The sequence below is a fragment of the Desmodus rotundus genome, chromosome 6, assembly GCF_022682495.2.
Source record: "Desmodus rotundus isolate HL8 chromosome 6, HLdesRot8A.1, whole genome shotgun sequence".
NCBI classification, from domain to species: Eukaryota; Metazoa; Chordata; class Mammalia; order Chiroptera; family Phyllostomidae; genus Desmodus; species Desmodus rotundus.
Window position 1 is genome coordinate 117,898,574 of NC_071392.1, and position 14,516 is coordinate 117,913,089.

At 57.3% G+C, this 14,516-nt stretch overlaps 2 protein-coding genes across 5 annotated transcripts in view; one reads left to right on the forward strand and one right to left on the reverse strand.

The window, feature by feature from the left end:
- The window catches only part of HSPA12B (heat shock protein family A (Hsp70) member 12B), a 17,974-nt gene extending 16,027 nt beyond the window's left edge, over positions 1-1,947 (forward strand). For both annotated transcript variants that reach the window (XM_024559815.4, XM_045194736.3), the window contains one exon: positions 75-1,947. In XM_024559815.4, the coding sequence (XP_024415583.2) occupies positions 75-730 (656 nt within the window). In that variant the 3' untranslated portion in view covers positions 731-1,947. The remainder of the gene's footprint in view (positions 1-74) is intronic.
- Positions 1,939-14,489, reverse strand: ADISSP (adipose secreted signaling protein). 3 transcript variants are annotated; one of them, XM_024559591.4, is made up of 6 exons: positions 14,356-14,489; positions 7,686-7,802; positions 6,187-6,329; positions 3,829-3,967; positions 2,838-2,960; positions 1,939-2,614 (listed from the first exon to the last, which is right to left on the reverse strand). In XM_024559591.4, the coding sequence occupies exons 2-6, from the start codon at positions 7,702-7,704 to the stop codon at positions 2,514-2,516; spliced, it is 525 nt and encodes a 174-aa protein (XP_024415359.1). In that variant the 5' UTR covers positions 7,705-7,802; positions 14,356-14,489; the 3' UTR covers positions 1,939-2,513. The 3 variants fall into 3 exon arrangements, with proteins under 3 accessions (XP_024415359.1, XP_053782896.1, XP_045050672.1); XM_053926921.2 differs by having other exon boundaries at positions 2,825-2,960; XM_045194737.3 differs by having other exon boundaries at positions 14,273-14,489.
- Between the last annotated feature and the right edge of the window lie 27 nt (positions 14,490-14,516).

Consider the following 14,516-nt stretch of genomic DNA (forward strand, 5'->3'; position numbering starts at 1 on the left):
TGACCTCAGCAGCTTATGTGTCCCTCTCCTCCCCTCCCCTCCTTCTTACCCCACTTCTCCACCCCATCCCGCAGAGGCGCTGCTGGCGCGGCCAGAGGTGCACGGTGTGAAGCTGTTGTTCCTGGTGGGCGGCTTTGCTGAGTCGGCTGTGCTGCAGCACGCGGTACAGACCGCGCTGGGTCCCCGCGGCCTGCGCGTGGTGGTCCCGCACGATGTGGGCCTCACCATCCTTAAGGGTGCCGTGCTATTCGGGCAGGCGCCGGGCGTGGTGCGGGTGCGCCGCTCGCCTCTCACCTATGGCGTGGGTGTGCTCAACCGCTTTGTGGACGGGCGGCACCCTCCAGACAAGCTGCTGGTCCGCGACGGCCGCCGTTGGTGCACGGATGTTTTTGAGCGCTTCGCGGCTGCGGAGCAGTCGGTGGCCCTGGGCGAAGAGGTACGCCGCAGCTACTGCCCCGCACGCCCAGGCCAGCGGCGCGTGCTCATCAACCTGTACTGCTGCGCCGCCGAGGATGCGCGCTTCATCACCGACCCGGGCGTGCGCAAGTGTGGCGCACTCAGCCTCGAGCTCGAACCCTCGCCCACCGACGGTGGCCCGGCCGGTACGCCCCCGGGCCGCCGCGAGATCCGTGCCGCCATGCAGTTTGGCGACACCGAAATTAAGGTTACGGCCGTCGACGTCAGCACCAATCGCTCAGTGCGCGCCACCATTGACTTTCTTTCCAATTGAAGGCGGTGCCTAGCGGGCTCTGCCCGGCCCCGCCCTCCCGCCGGGGCAGCTGAGGTCGCAGGAGGGTGGGTGGAGACACATCCAGAGGCTCTGGCTTTGGGAGTGGGCCCTGGCCCGCTGACTGTGAGGCTGAAGGGCTCTGCCAAGGACTGAGGTCAAGGGGACTCGTTCTGAACTCCCACAGGGAACACGTGACTCCTACGGCAGAATGTACCAGAAGACTGGGCCCTGGCCTGAACTGAGTGTGGGGGTGGAGGGTGGGGGGTGGATGCAGATGGGAGGGTGAGCCAAAACAAGGCTGCTACAGGAGGGCAGCAGGAGGAAGGACGTTCGCTGGGCCTGAAGCGCTGAGGGCACTGATGGATGGACTCAGCCCACACAGGCAGCTGGGAAGAGTAGCCCCGTGCCACAGAAAAATGACTGGAAGCTGACGAGAGGGACAGGGGTAGTAGGCCCTTCCAGGGCATGGTGCTGACACTCAAGTTCAAGTGTTAAGTGGAGAAAGGGCAGTAGCAGGCTAATACTGCAGAAGGAGGGTACAAGGTGATTATGAGGATTATGTGGGGGCAGCATGCTGGGGGCAGGCTTTGCCTCAGGACAGATGACTCATCCTGGGAACGCCCCAAGGCAGCCTGTCAATGACCCACTTGAATCTTATCCCAGCCACAGAAAAGTGGGGGGTGTGGAGGGGGGCAGTGCACTAAGAGCACAGAGGGAACACTGAGGACTGGTCTCAGCTCTGCCAGTCAACTCAATGTGCCGTTATGCCCACCCCTAGCATGCAACAGCCCCACCTGCCCAAGGCGACAATAAAGCATTTATGCAGGTTCCTCAAAGAGGGGACCCCAGTGGTATAGTAGAGGCAGCCTGGGTTCCAGGAAGAAGGGAGAAAGCTCTCAGCTGTGCGGGGGGCTGAGAATTGGCCAGAAGGGGATGCTGCTTTCTCCCTGTCAAACTTCCCTGCAGTCCGTGAGACCTCTCTCTGGCCTGGGCAGAAGGCCCCTCCCCATCCAAACTGCCTCGGCAGCTGTTCCTGGGCCTATAATGCCATCACCTGTAGGTAACTCTTTGGGGGCTCGGTGCACTAGTACCACACAGTGCCCTTACTTCCCAGAAGGAGCTTCGCCAGAATCGTTCCTCGGCCTATCTTCGAAGGACTGGGTGTCCTCAGGGCCATGGAGAACAAAAATCCACTGACCTCTGGTATCCACTGAAAGTTTTATTTCTTTTACGGTTTTATCCCAACCAGTCGTTTAAAAACCAAGTCATACACACCTGGGGGTAGGGGCTGGAAACTGTACCTCCCTCCAATTCGCCATGGACAGCAGTGGGAACGAGGGAGGGGGCAAGAGGTGGCTTAGATGAGACAGCAGCAGCAGCAATGGGACAATGACATCACAGCATCAGTTCCCTCCTCTCCCAGGCTCTGGCTGGGGCTCCTATGGCTTGCAGTGCAGGGTGGGCAAAACCCACCCCAGGCCCTCCCCTCCCCCGCCCCTCCTCAGACAGCCTCCTTGGGGGCTCAACCCATTTCTTCCCGCAGGAGACTGAGGCACATGGAGAGGAAGAAGCAGGAAGAGGAGGATGCAGGAGGGGCAGGAAGGTGATAACAATGTAGACAGAGGTGAGGCGTGGGCGAGGCCCCAGCCTTGGAGGCTGAAGGACACACACCCTCCACGCCCACCCTGGGGAGGGATGAGGAAGCCACACCATCATGCAGCATTCGGGGAGAAGAGGTGGAGATTAAGGCTGAGGGGCCCCGAGGTGGGCCGGGGCACAGGCCTCAGTCGAAGCCGTGCCAGTCGCTGTGCTCCGAGTCGTATTCTAGCTCAGCGCCCACACACTTCACACCATCCAGCAGCATGGGTGTGCCGTGGTGCCGGTCTGCAAGGCAGACCGCAGGTCAGGATCCTCCACCTGCTCCAAGGAGACCCCTCCACCCTCTCTCAGGGCTTTACCAGGGAGTGGGGGCAAAGACACCCACCAAAGAGGCAGGGAACCCCAGCCAGGCCAAGGGCCCCTTTTTCACACTGGAGGAAGGCAGAACCCCCTTTTGGCGAAACTGGGGCTCCCCTCCCCTAGCCGGATGCATGCCTTGCACTCTCACCCATGACGCGTGCCTGCACCACCACTCGCACACAGGTGCCTGCGCCACCTTCACAGGCGAGCAGCATCTCCTCCTTGAGGACGCCCTCCTTGTGCGCCGTGTACTCGCACTTGACGCTGTAACCTGTCCGGGCAATCAGCATCTCCATGGCCTCCTGCCCCTGCCCCCCGGCACTTACTAACCCTCCCCTCCCCACCACCGAGACTGGCCACCTCCTCCAAAGGAGCAAGGGTGGTCCAGGACCCATGTCCCCAAGGCAGGGGCACAGGACTCAGAAATTTCCCCTTCTTCAATGAGCGCCACGTGCCTTGGGCCTGTGTGACACATTAAGGCTCCAAGGATCAAACTCAGGCTTCCAGGAGGAGGGCCTGCTGATTCCCCAAAATGGCAGGAAGGGAGAGGGAGTGATGGGGGGGGGGGCAGGCCAGGACTTGAGCAGATCAGGTAGCAAGAGGCAAAGGCCTGAGGGGGTTTGCTCGATCCACTTAAGGGCAAGGTCAGGAGGAGGTGGGGGGACATGTAACTGAAGCTAGGACTTCAGCACACAATGAAACTAATAACCCAGTCTATGGAGGGGCCATGGGTCGAAGCTGGCGAGGTAGGGAGCAGCAGCCCCCAACCCAAAGCGCAAGTGGGTGCTAGGAGGGAGCCAAGCAGAGTTCCTGAGGCTCCCGCAGGTTTTTCTTGAGGGACATGAAGAAGGAGGCCTGGAGGTCCAGAGCCAGGTCCTCAGTGGCTCCCACCATCCCACTGAGTAAACTGTCAGGCAGTGGGCAGACACAGGCCAGCAGTGTGAGCCCGTGGACTTCTGTCCGGGGACTGAGGCCTGGGGCACGGGACCTGCCAAGCTGCCACAATGCAAGCCTGTAGAGGGGCATCATGGCCCCGACTGCTGCGCTGTCTGTCCACACTGGACGGAGGGAAAGGAGCACCCCATGTTCTCACTCCCACTTGTGCCCAGGGCCTCCAGCACCCTGAGCGGAGGACGCACCTTCTGCGATAGGCATGACGCTGAGGAGCTTGAGGTGCAGGCTGGGGACAGGTGCCTCTCGGATATCCTTGCTCAGCCTTTGCACCGAGGGCAAAGTGAAGGTAATCTCATACCTGTGCAGGATCTTCAGGAAGCCAACCTGCAGCAGGAAGGGTGGAGGAAGGAAGCACCTTCACTTACAACTCCCCCAGGGCCCACCCAGATCACGCCCCCTATGATCCTGCGGGGCCTGGATCCCCCTACCACCCCCGGGGACCTCACCCCACAGCTCGGCCGCACGCTCCTCGGCATCTGTCTCATGGGCCCCACAGCTCCTCAGTGGCCCATTTTATAGACAATAAAATGGAAACCAGGAAATGAATCGCTGGAGGCCTCTCGGTCAGTCCTGCCCTGGGTGGCATACAGCAAGCTCCCAGCCACTGCCAAGAAGGGGCCATCCACCTGCCCGGAGTCCACAGTGTGGGGCAAGGGCACCGGTTCCCTAGTCACTCACGTGGTGACACAGGGCAACACAGACTGCACAGGGTGAAGGACGGGATAGAATTAGAAACAATGACACTAGACCAGCCATGTCACTCCAAAGCTGGCCCACAGGCCTGGCACCATTGAACCAGGCTCCTGCCTGCCTGCTGGCATCTGAACAGGGACACCTGCCTGCCCACCCGCTCCAAGGTCCAGTGTGTCCAACAGCCCTGACTCAGGGTCCGAGCAATTTCTGTTGTATACAGTGGTTGGCAACCAATGCCCTCTGGGATAGATGCCACCCTTGGAAACGCCAGTCATGTGAAGGGTCACAAGCCCGGGTGGCTGCTGAGCAGGTAGGCTGACTGGAGTGCCGGTCCAGGAGGCACAGGGGTGCATGCCATACCCATGGCTCACACGCACATTTACTCTCCTGTTCGTGGTTTCTCGGGCCGGACGGCCCTGTCCCTAGGACCCAGCTGGGATTGGCTGCATGGAACATTTAGCCTCTCAACGGGACGGGGCTGAAGTCACTGCGTGATAAGGCGCAGGCCCTGTGGCTCCTACACTCTGCAGGTGGAGGGCACACTTCTCACGAGAGCTTTCTCTTAGACCTGCCAATGGTGACCCTGTGATGCAGCTGCACCCCTCGCAGAATTTTCCAGTGGAAATAGTAGGAGATGTGCAAAAAATACTCATCACTGCCCTATTTTTAACAGTGAAAAATAGAAACGACAGTAACACCAGGAATAGGGAACCAGCTAAATCAACGATGACACATATAATGGAATACCAAGCAGTTGTAAAATCTTGTAGCAAATTATTTACTGACAGAGGCAGGAGATGGCTTGTAACAAAGGCGTAAGCAAAAAACAGTGTTACACTGTGATACCAGCTTTTTGTTTTTGGAAGCAAAGCTATAAAAAAAAGCTAAAATGACACATGAAAATATTAACCGCTGTTATTCTGGGTTCTGTAACTGTGGGTACTTTTAATTTTCTTTAGTTTTTCTCTATTAGACATGAATGAATTTTGCAATGGGGAGTGGGGGACAGGGAGCTATTTTTTTACGTTTTGTTTCATTCTGTTTATTCCCTTGGGGAGGTTGTCAGCTGTGGAAGAAAAGCAAGAATTGAGCAGAAGTAGGTATGAATCTGGACCCTTCCTCAGGGCGGTTGGTCTGGATGAACCAGATCCCTCCCCCTGCTCAACTCTGGAGCCCTGGTTTATTGTCCAGCCCGAGGGCCTCACTCGTGTTTCCCCCAGTCCATCCCCTCCAGAGACTTTCTCTTGTCCCTCCAAGTGGATGTGGGATCCGACAGTGTGCCAGCAGTTGGAGAAGCCCCACTGGCGGGCGTGTGAAGTACAACCAGGAGAGGGTGTGCTCCACGGAGCGGAAAATATGGGGGTGAAAACCAGCCAGAAAATTGGCAAAGACGGTAAATAAAGTTGCACCTTGTCGTCAGCATAATTACCTGTATAACACACACATATTCTTCCATTTTATTTTCACACCAACTCTACGGGATACGAACTGTCTTCACTTCAAAGAACAGGAAGCGGAGGTGACCTGCCCAAGGTCACAGGTCCAGACCAGCAGGCCTAGATCACAGCCTAGACACCCACCTTCCGTGGTTATTGTTGGGGTGATGCTGATGATAACAACAGCTCCTCCGCTCCCCTCACCTCATTCGGGGCGACATTCTAACTGCATTCATCTCGTTGCAATCTCACCGCTTCCCGCTTTACAGATGGGGAAACTAAGGCCCAGGGAGGGAGAAAGAGGCCTATGGAGCCAGCTTAGAGGGTATGGAACAGACAGGCCCAGGAAGCCGGGCAGGGCTGAGGAGGAGATAGGAGGGAATAAGGCTGATGACGGGGGAGGTGCGCACATACCTTGACCAGAAAGCTGCTGTCACTCTCCTGGGTGACCATGACCACCGAGTCATGCAGCTTCTCATCAAAGTGGACATGGCTCTGGGAGCCTTCTGCATCATGGCCAGCAGCAAAGCGGATACTGCGGACTCTGGGCTTGTTGCCTAAGAGGAGAGTGGGAGGGGGTTCCAGGGACTGCAGGCTTCTCCTGCCCCCAGGAAATGACTCCCCCTTGTGGCTTCCCCACCCCTTGCAATTGCCGTTGACATCACCCAGCTCCCATTGGCTGGACTCCTTTCAGGGCGAGGCTACCTCCCACTGGACAGTGGGGATCACCAGTCCTCCCACAAAAACATACCATAAGTATGGGTGTCAGGGAGAGTCAGGAATTGGCTAGGGTAACCCTCACTTAGAGGGAATAAGGCTGACACCAGAGGCATGAAGAGACAGTCTTCTAGACTTTCCCCTAGCCCCAGGCGAAGCCTACCTCAGCTCAGGCCTCCCCTCTACAGGGCCAAGCTCCCCATCTCTGGGACCTTCTCTTCTAGGTATGTTTGTGCCCAAGGTCCCACCTGTCTCTCCTGATGACCCCAACGTGGTAGGGGGGAGGGGCAAGGACAGGAGCTGGCTCTGTGGGACCTATCTGGGTGGGGGACAGACAAAGGGGGACAAACCCCCCCCACTGAGCCTGCTCACCTAGGAGAGGCTGCAGCTGCCCCTAACTCATCACTGACCATTGGCAGGAAAGATGGAAGAACCCAGGGGAGCCTCCAAGACCCTTCCCAGAGACATCTTCCTCTGTTTAACCCCTTACAAGGCCCTCAGCTGTCCCCAGAGGGATCAGGTTCTCCAAAGCCGGGGGCAGGACGTTGACACAGGCCGAGTACCAAGAGCAGGGCTGAGGGCCTACCCCTAGGGGAGGTCTGTCTTACCGGGAGCATGAGCCCAGTCCTCTCTGGCCCCCACAGTCCCTACACCTCCAACGAACCCTGTCAGAGTCCTTCCCGTGTGAGGGCCTAGACCAGCCATGGCCTGGGCTCTTGGACGCCCAGTGGAGGCCCATGGGAGTCAGGCTGGCATTTCCACATTCCCCGCTGAGACAGCCCAGACCTAACCCTCAAATCTCACTAGACCTCCCTTGCCTAAAATCCTCCAGGAGCCCTTCTGGAGTCTGAACCAAAATTCCTTTCTATAGCTCTACCCACCTCGCCAGTCTCAGTGCTCACCCAAAGCCCCTCATGGCCTCCACAGCCCCTACAGGGGAACAGGGAGGCTGGAACACAGGGGCAAGAGGGCACACCTCCAAGACCAGCACACCAAGGAACCAGCAGGGGTCACCACATTCCCTGCTAGGGCTCGGATGTGCCCCAGGACCTGGCACAAACGCTGGTGCAATTACTGATGTCATCTGTACTCACCTTCAGACACATGCCAGCGGAGGCCCCATGCGCAACAACACCCCTCCAACCAGGGCCCGCCAGAAGACCCTGCAAACCCCACCAGGCCTGGACAGCACTTACCCTTGTTGGCTGCAGCCATGGATGCCCTCCCTGCCAAGGGCTGAGACGCACAGCTCCTACTGGACCCCGCCACTCAAGCTCAGCAGCCTCCCATGCTCTAAGGACACCAGCAGGAGCCTGCAGGGCGGGGAGTGGGAAAGGCACGGGTCAGGGCCACCCATGGCCTGAAAGCAGAGACCTCCCCTTAGGGAGGACCCAAAACCCTGCTGCTCGCAGCGGCCCAAGTGGTGCCTGCGTCCTCTAGCACGGCCCACACTCCTCCACCCACATCCCCCCCCCATCTACCAAGAGCCCTCCCCTTGTCTGGCTCTCTGTTGACCCAGGGCCCCGCCAGCAAGTGCCGAGAGGCAGCTTCTGAGTGCCAAAGTGCCAGCACAGGACTCGTGTGCCCAAGGCACCTGAGGCTGATGGCAAGGGCAGTCTGGAAAGGAGGGGACTTCTTTGGCCCTTTCTAAGAGCCAGTTCTAGAGCTGGTGACCCCAAGGGCTGTACCCTCCTGCAGCCAGAGTCCGCATTATTCAGGTCACACAGCCAATACAGCCGGGTCCAGGTCAGAGTGAACAGTATGCTTGGAGGGAAGCAAAAACAAGGGCCCACAGAAGGTAACATGCCCTTGGAGCTTTCCCTACTGGTGACCAGTCGGGGCCACATACAGAGCAGATGCCTGCGGAGGGGCTGCCCCCCAGCTCAGCTGCCCTAACCTCAAGGCAGGGGCAGCAGGAGGTGCCCCGGGAAGCCTGTGTGAGCCATCTGGCCCCCATGGGCTGAGCTGGGACCATCTCAGCATCAAAAATAATAATAATGAGTGCAACTGACGGAAACAGATGAAACACCAAAAACTGGGGCATTCAGAGATTAGGGGAAAAAAGAAGAGAGAAAGCCAAAGAAACACACCCAAACCTTCCTTTGTCACCACTGACGGTTGCAATGCCCTAACTCTTTCCTCTGAAAACTGGCAATAACGAGAAGTATTTCAGTCTGTCTCTTGGCCTTTTCTGTAATGAAGTGCCCTGGTGGTTAAAAAAAAAAAGCTCTTCTTTCCAGAAGAATTCTCACTATTAAATAACAAAGGAATGACCAAATGCCAAGGACTTCTGCAACCCCCAATTCAGGCCGGAGGCAATGAGCCCGTGGATGCTAACCCGGGAGGGAAAAGGTTGACAGAAGTGGATGCTCACAGATGCCCACATGGCACCAACAGATGATGGAGGGCTCTTAAGGGGAATGACACAAGTCGGCAATGGAGAGATGTGACACCAGCCCGTCACGCACCAGTCACTCGCCCCTCGCTCACAGTGGAACCTGACACACCCGACACCCCAATGGGAGGCAGCACCAACGCACAGCACCTGCCTACAATGTCTAACGTGGATCTAATCAAGCCCCTAGCACCAACTTCTGGCTTAGTGAAGAAAACACAGAGGTTAGTGGAACAAATTAAATGACTCCACGCCCTGGCCAGTGAGGATCAGTCGGCTGCACCTTTGTCCAGGAAACCCAAAGGTTGCAGGTTCTACTTCCCATCAGGGCACATGACTAGAGGCAACTGATTGATGTTTCCCTCCATGTTTCTCTCTTGCATGAATGTTTCTCCCCGCCCCCTTCCCCTCTCTAAAATCAATACACGTCTTCCTCGGGTGAGGATAAAAAAAATAAACAAATAAATACAATAAATGACTTCCTTGAGAAAGAAATGAGACAAACCCAGAAGGCAGTATAGTTATAGGAAACTGATTTGTTCCACCTGCCCCCAGAGTGGAAGAAGAAAAATAAAGGAAGGGAGGTTTAGATAGGGGATGGGCAGAAAACAGACTGTGGGGCCCTGGCTGGTGTGGCTCCATGGACTGAGCACGAGCACAGGCCAAGGGTCACTGGTTCAATTCCCGGTCAGGGCACATGCCTGGGTTGCAGGTCAGGTCCCCCGTGGGGGGTGTGCGAGAGGTGAATACTCATCGATGTTTCTCTCCCTCTCTTCCTCCCTACCTTCCCCTCTCTCTAAAAATAAATAAAATCTTAAAAAAAAAAAACCCAACAAAAAACAGGCTGTGGGGCCACCACCTGGGTTTTGTAGTTTGATTGGAACACAACCACGCTTGCTGGTTTACACATTGTCCAAAACTGCTTTTGCAGTAAAGCAGAACCACTTTGAGGAGCTGCCGCAGAGAGCACACGGCCTGCAAAGTCTAAAATATTTACTATCTGGCCCTTCACAGAAGAAGTTTGCCAACCGCTGTTCTAGATTAACACACAGGGACCAAGAAGGCAGGATGCTCCATGGGACAAATGACCTGTTTTTTCCACTCTGCCAGCTGCAAGAAGAAAAGTAAATGGAGTGGGGGGTCTCTAACTACCTGTAAACACTGTGTTTGAGGGATCCTTAGGAAATGTGAATGGGACTGGATCTTAGATGACAGACGTTAAGAAATAAGAGCGGATCTTGTTTGGTGAGGTAATGAAATTGTGTTCTGTAAAGAAGTACAGCCTAGTTTTCAGAGATCCACACTGAAGGATTTAGAGATGAGTGACCCATGAATGACCTCGGCTAGGCCAGGGAATGAGGAAGAGAAACCAAGGGTTGGCAGCCTCCTAGTCAGTCAGGGGCTGGGCCTGTGGAGAGCATGACCTGGAGGTCTCTCAGGTGTTGAGCTGCCTGGGAGCCAGCCTCACCCCCCTCCCTACTTCCCAGTGCGAGAAGCCCACCCAGGCCCAAGCCCTGCCTCAAGCGCAGGGTGCTAGGAACCCCTGGTAGAAGGAGGTTCAAGGCTCAGGTCTCAGGAATGCAGGAGCCATCAGGGCAGGTACAGCTCCAGGCCAGCATCCCCCCCACCCCCTTGGAGGCTAGCTCCCAGGCCCCACCCAGCCCAGGGTGCAGGGAGGGGAACTACACTCCGACTCATCTCTGTCCAGGGCTGCTCTGGCGTCAGGTCCAGAAGGGCAGCCCCTTAGTCTTGGGTTACTCAGCTTGTCCCCAGGGATCTTGGCCCTTGGAGAGAAGCCTGCCCCCACCTCACCCACCCTCTGAAGCTACGAGCATGTGAGAAAATGGCCATTTGCAAGGGTACCAGATCATCTTCCTTAACTTTCAAAGAGGCTGTTCCAGCCACACCTCTACAGCCAGGAGGGAACGACTGCCCAGTGCCTACAAGGTCCCCTCATCTGCCAGGACACTGAAATCCTTAACCAGTGGCCAGTGAGCAAAGGCTCCTGGGGACTCTTCACAAAACACTCTGACCTAGTACTTGCAGGGCCCCTCCCTGTTTCCCTGCCTGGAACAATCCTGTCCCCTTGGCCTGGATCTCAGCCCCGGAGTACCCTTGTTAGGTAGCATGCCACCACCCACTCCTGCCTGCCCCAGCACAGGCCTGAAAAAAATCTTTAAAAAGGATCCCCTTTCTCCCTTCTGGTATCATTTGATATCCATGTTCCCCATCTTACAAGGGCAGTGGCTGCTTTTGCCAAACTCTGTGGTCCAGCACCCAGCCCAGCACCTGGCAGGGAAAAGCTCTGTTCGCATTTGTGGAATGAGTGGCCAAAGTAAGGGGAGCCCCCGTCTGGGCCTTGACTGGGCCCTCTAGGCAGCTATGGGAGAGACTCTTACTAAATGCTCTCAGGAAGAGGAAGGCCCCATCCCACTCTCTTGGCCAACCTCTGCCCTACAGGGCACACCCCTCCCCCAAGGCATTCTTCTAGCATTGCCCCGATCAACCGGTGACCTGCCCTGTCCATCCTTGACATGGAAAGCCCAGAGGGTAGGGCCTACATCTCATTCACTGACGAGAGCTCAGGCCAGAGCAAGCAGAGGGGTTGGCAAGTGACTTCAGGGGCCCAGAGGAGGCTAGAAAAAGAAAGCATCCTTTCCCACAGCAGAGAGTCCTGCCAGACGCTGTTCCCTGGAAACCAGACTCTTATCTACCCAATTCCTCATCAGAAGCAGGAGGAGAGGGTGCTGAGCCCTGTAGGGCCCCTCTAGGGCCCCTTCCTGTGCCAGCCAAGCCCTGAGTGTGACCCAAGCCTCCCAGCCTCCCAGAGCCCAGCAGTCGTGTTTCAGATTCAGGCTCCATGGGCCAAGTTACTTTGCATCTCTGTGCCTCAGTTTCCTCATCTGTGATGCAGGAAAAAGCAGTGGCCTCTTCCTCAGAGGGTTTGGTGCAACCGATGTCTGAAGCTCTGACAACGCTCCCCACTCCACCCCCATCTTTGCAAAAGCAAACCCCCAAAGGCCTGGTTTCTGAAGCAACGGGCAATTTCAGGGCAGCACTGGCGGAGAGGCACTTCAGGCAATACTGGAACAGCCAGGAACGGCACCCCCCCCACCCCCCGGGACCTCAGCCTTCTCAGAATACAGCTCAAGGGTTGAGGGGCCTCCCTCCCCTTTCCCACCTCTCCCTGCCTTCTCCCTTCCTCACTCCCAGGCCACACATGTCCCTAAGGATTGACAGAACAGACTGCAGGGAGCCTGCTGTCCCCCACACCAGAGGGACTCACAAGACTGATGTGAAGAATGTACACCCTGGGGAATGGCCCTAACCCAGCCCCCGCCCCCAATATTGACAACCCCCTCTTATTTGGGCTGTGAACAGGTCAGAGGTGGTACCGTGGACAAGTCACAGGATGGGGAGGGCTGGAAAGCTAGAACAAGGGCCTTAGGGGCCTCTTTGGCTCTCAGTTACTCTCAGGGAAATTGGGGAAAACTTTTCTCTAGGGGACAGAGTGCTGCCAGCTCAGGTCCCCCTCAGCTTTAGAGAGGATGGATGCTTCAAGGGTACCCCCCCCCCACTCCGCACCAGGCAGGGCTTAGCCAGACCCAGTGGAGCCTCTGGCATGAAGAGCAGGCCCAGGGACATGACAAGTGAGTAGAGAGATGGACAGATGGACAGTTACACAGAAACCCAGAGTTCTCAGCCCCGCAGGATGTTAGCTGCTCCTCGAGGCTGTCCCACACGGGGGCTCAAGGCTCCAGACTAGAAGGAGGGCCAAAGACAGTCTGTATGTGGCAAGTGGAGCTACAGAACCTGCCACCTTCTTGCCCTTCCTTCACCCCACAGCTGCAACCCCATACCACCTCTCTGCCCCAAAGGCAGCCCCCAAGTGTCAGGCATCACAGGACAGTGCCAGCCACAGCTTGTCCTTTGCTTTGTAGCTCGGGACAAGTCACCAACCCCTTGGGGCCTCACTTGCCATTCATTCCCCAGTCCTCACTCTCAACCTGTTCCGGGACTTTCTAAGCCAGGAATTCCACAACCTCCCACCTCCCTTCACCCCTAACCCAGGGCTCAGACCTGGCTTAAGCACTTAGTCCATCAGAAGCACTGTCCAGCTTCTCATTCAAGCTCAATCTTGTAAAAAGAGTGCCCACTGAGGCCACACTGACCCGCTGACTCCAGAACCTGACAACAGACTGAACGCAGTCAGGGGCCACATACCTAAACCAATGTCTGGAAAGGAAAGACTGAAGTCAGGCGTGGTAGTGGCAGTTTTACATCAACTCAGTCTGGATGTGACTCCATGTCCTCCTCCCCCAGCAGGCCAAAGGGGCAGGGACAGGTGCGGGTATTCTCTCTCTCACAAGTGGGTGGAGCAGCAGTGAATTGGGAAAGGGGCCCCCCACCATGCCACACCCTCCTGTCTCCACAAGAAGTGCACACTCCTCTGCCCATTATCTCCTCACAGAACCCCCCACCCCCCAGCCCTGGAAACCCTCAGCTAGGAGGTGCTTAAATGTTGTCTAGCCTCCAGACTGCCTGCCCCAACCTGGTGGTCCCAACAAGTAAAGGCCAGGCAGGATTCGAGGTTGTCAACTGCCCCTGACTTTCTTCAGTTCCCTGGGCAGGAGGAGGGAACTGTAGAGAAAGGCCCTACTCCCACTTCCTCATGCCAAGATTCAAGAGGAAAAGCAGCCCAATGCCTCCTTTCTCAGTCCACCAGGGCCCCTGCTCACTAATAGGAACACCGGTCCAGGACCTATATCGAATCCCTCCTGCAGCTGACAACAGGGAGGTGCTGGCCAAGTCCCCAGACGCACTAGGGTCCAGGGTGTAGGACCCCGCCTCCATCCTCATGGGTGTGGCGCCCCCATCCCTGCCCCATCCTCATCCTTTCCGAGGATAGGTAAGGCTGGAGGACGCCCCCCATCATACCCCTCCCGGGTCGCGAGGTGGCCTCTCTGCTCCGTTCCTCAAAGATAATGCTGTGCCCTCCCCACCCTGCCCTCTGTTGACGCAATCTCCGAAGCCCGCACTCTCCGACATCACTACCCTCCTCCCTGAGGGTGCCGAGGCATTCGAGGCTCAGAGAGGCTACCCGTCCAAGGTCACACAGCGAGGCGGTGGCAACACCTGTGGGGGGATGCTGATGGCGCTGACCCCCATCACGCCCCCGCCCTCACAGTGTTACACATGCCCCGGACAGCGCCCGGCGGAAAACACCCCAGCTACACCAGCTGATGGTCACTCGCATCCCCAGGGCTGGACATCTCCCCAGGTCAGATGCCAGGGAACCCTCCTGAGCTTGGCCACAACAGTGGAGCGGCTCCCCCCCAACCCCCGCCCCAGCCCAACGCCCCGCTGAATGGGGTCTCATGCACTGACTGCTTAGGACGGAGGCTCCGCCGGAAAGGGATCCCCGCGAGCAGGGAGGAACCGGGAGGTGGCGGAAGGAGGAGCAGTCTCACCGCGCAGGACACAACCCGGAGCCTAGTCGGAACGCCCGCGGCTGGGGAGGTGACGGCCGCGTCGGCTGCAGGGGGCTCAACGAAGAGCACGAGGAGGGATCCCAGCGCAGCAGCCTCCCGCCTTACGGGCACGCCCCCGCCCCCGCCCATTGGTCGACTGA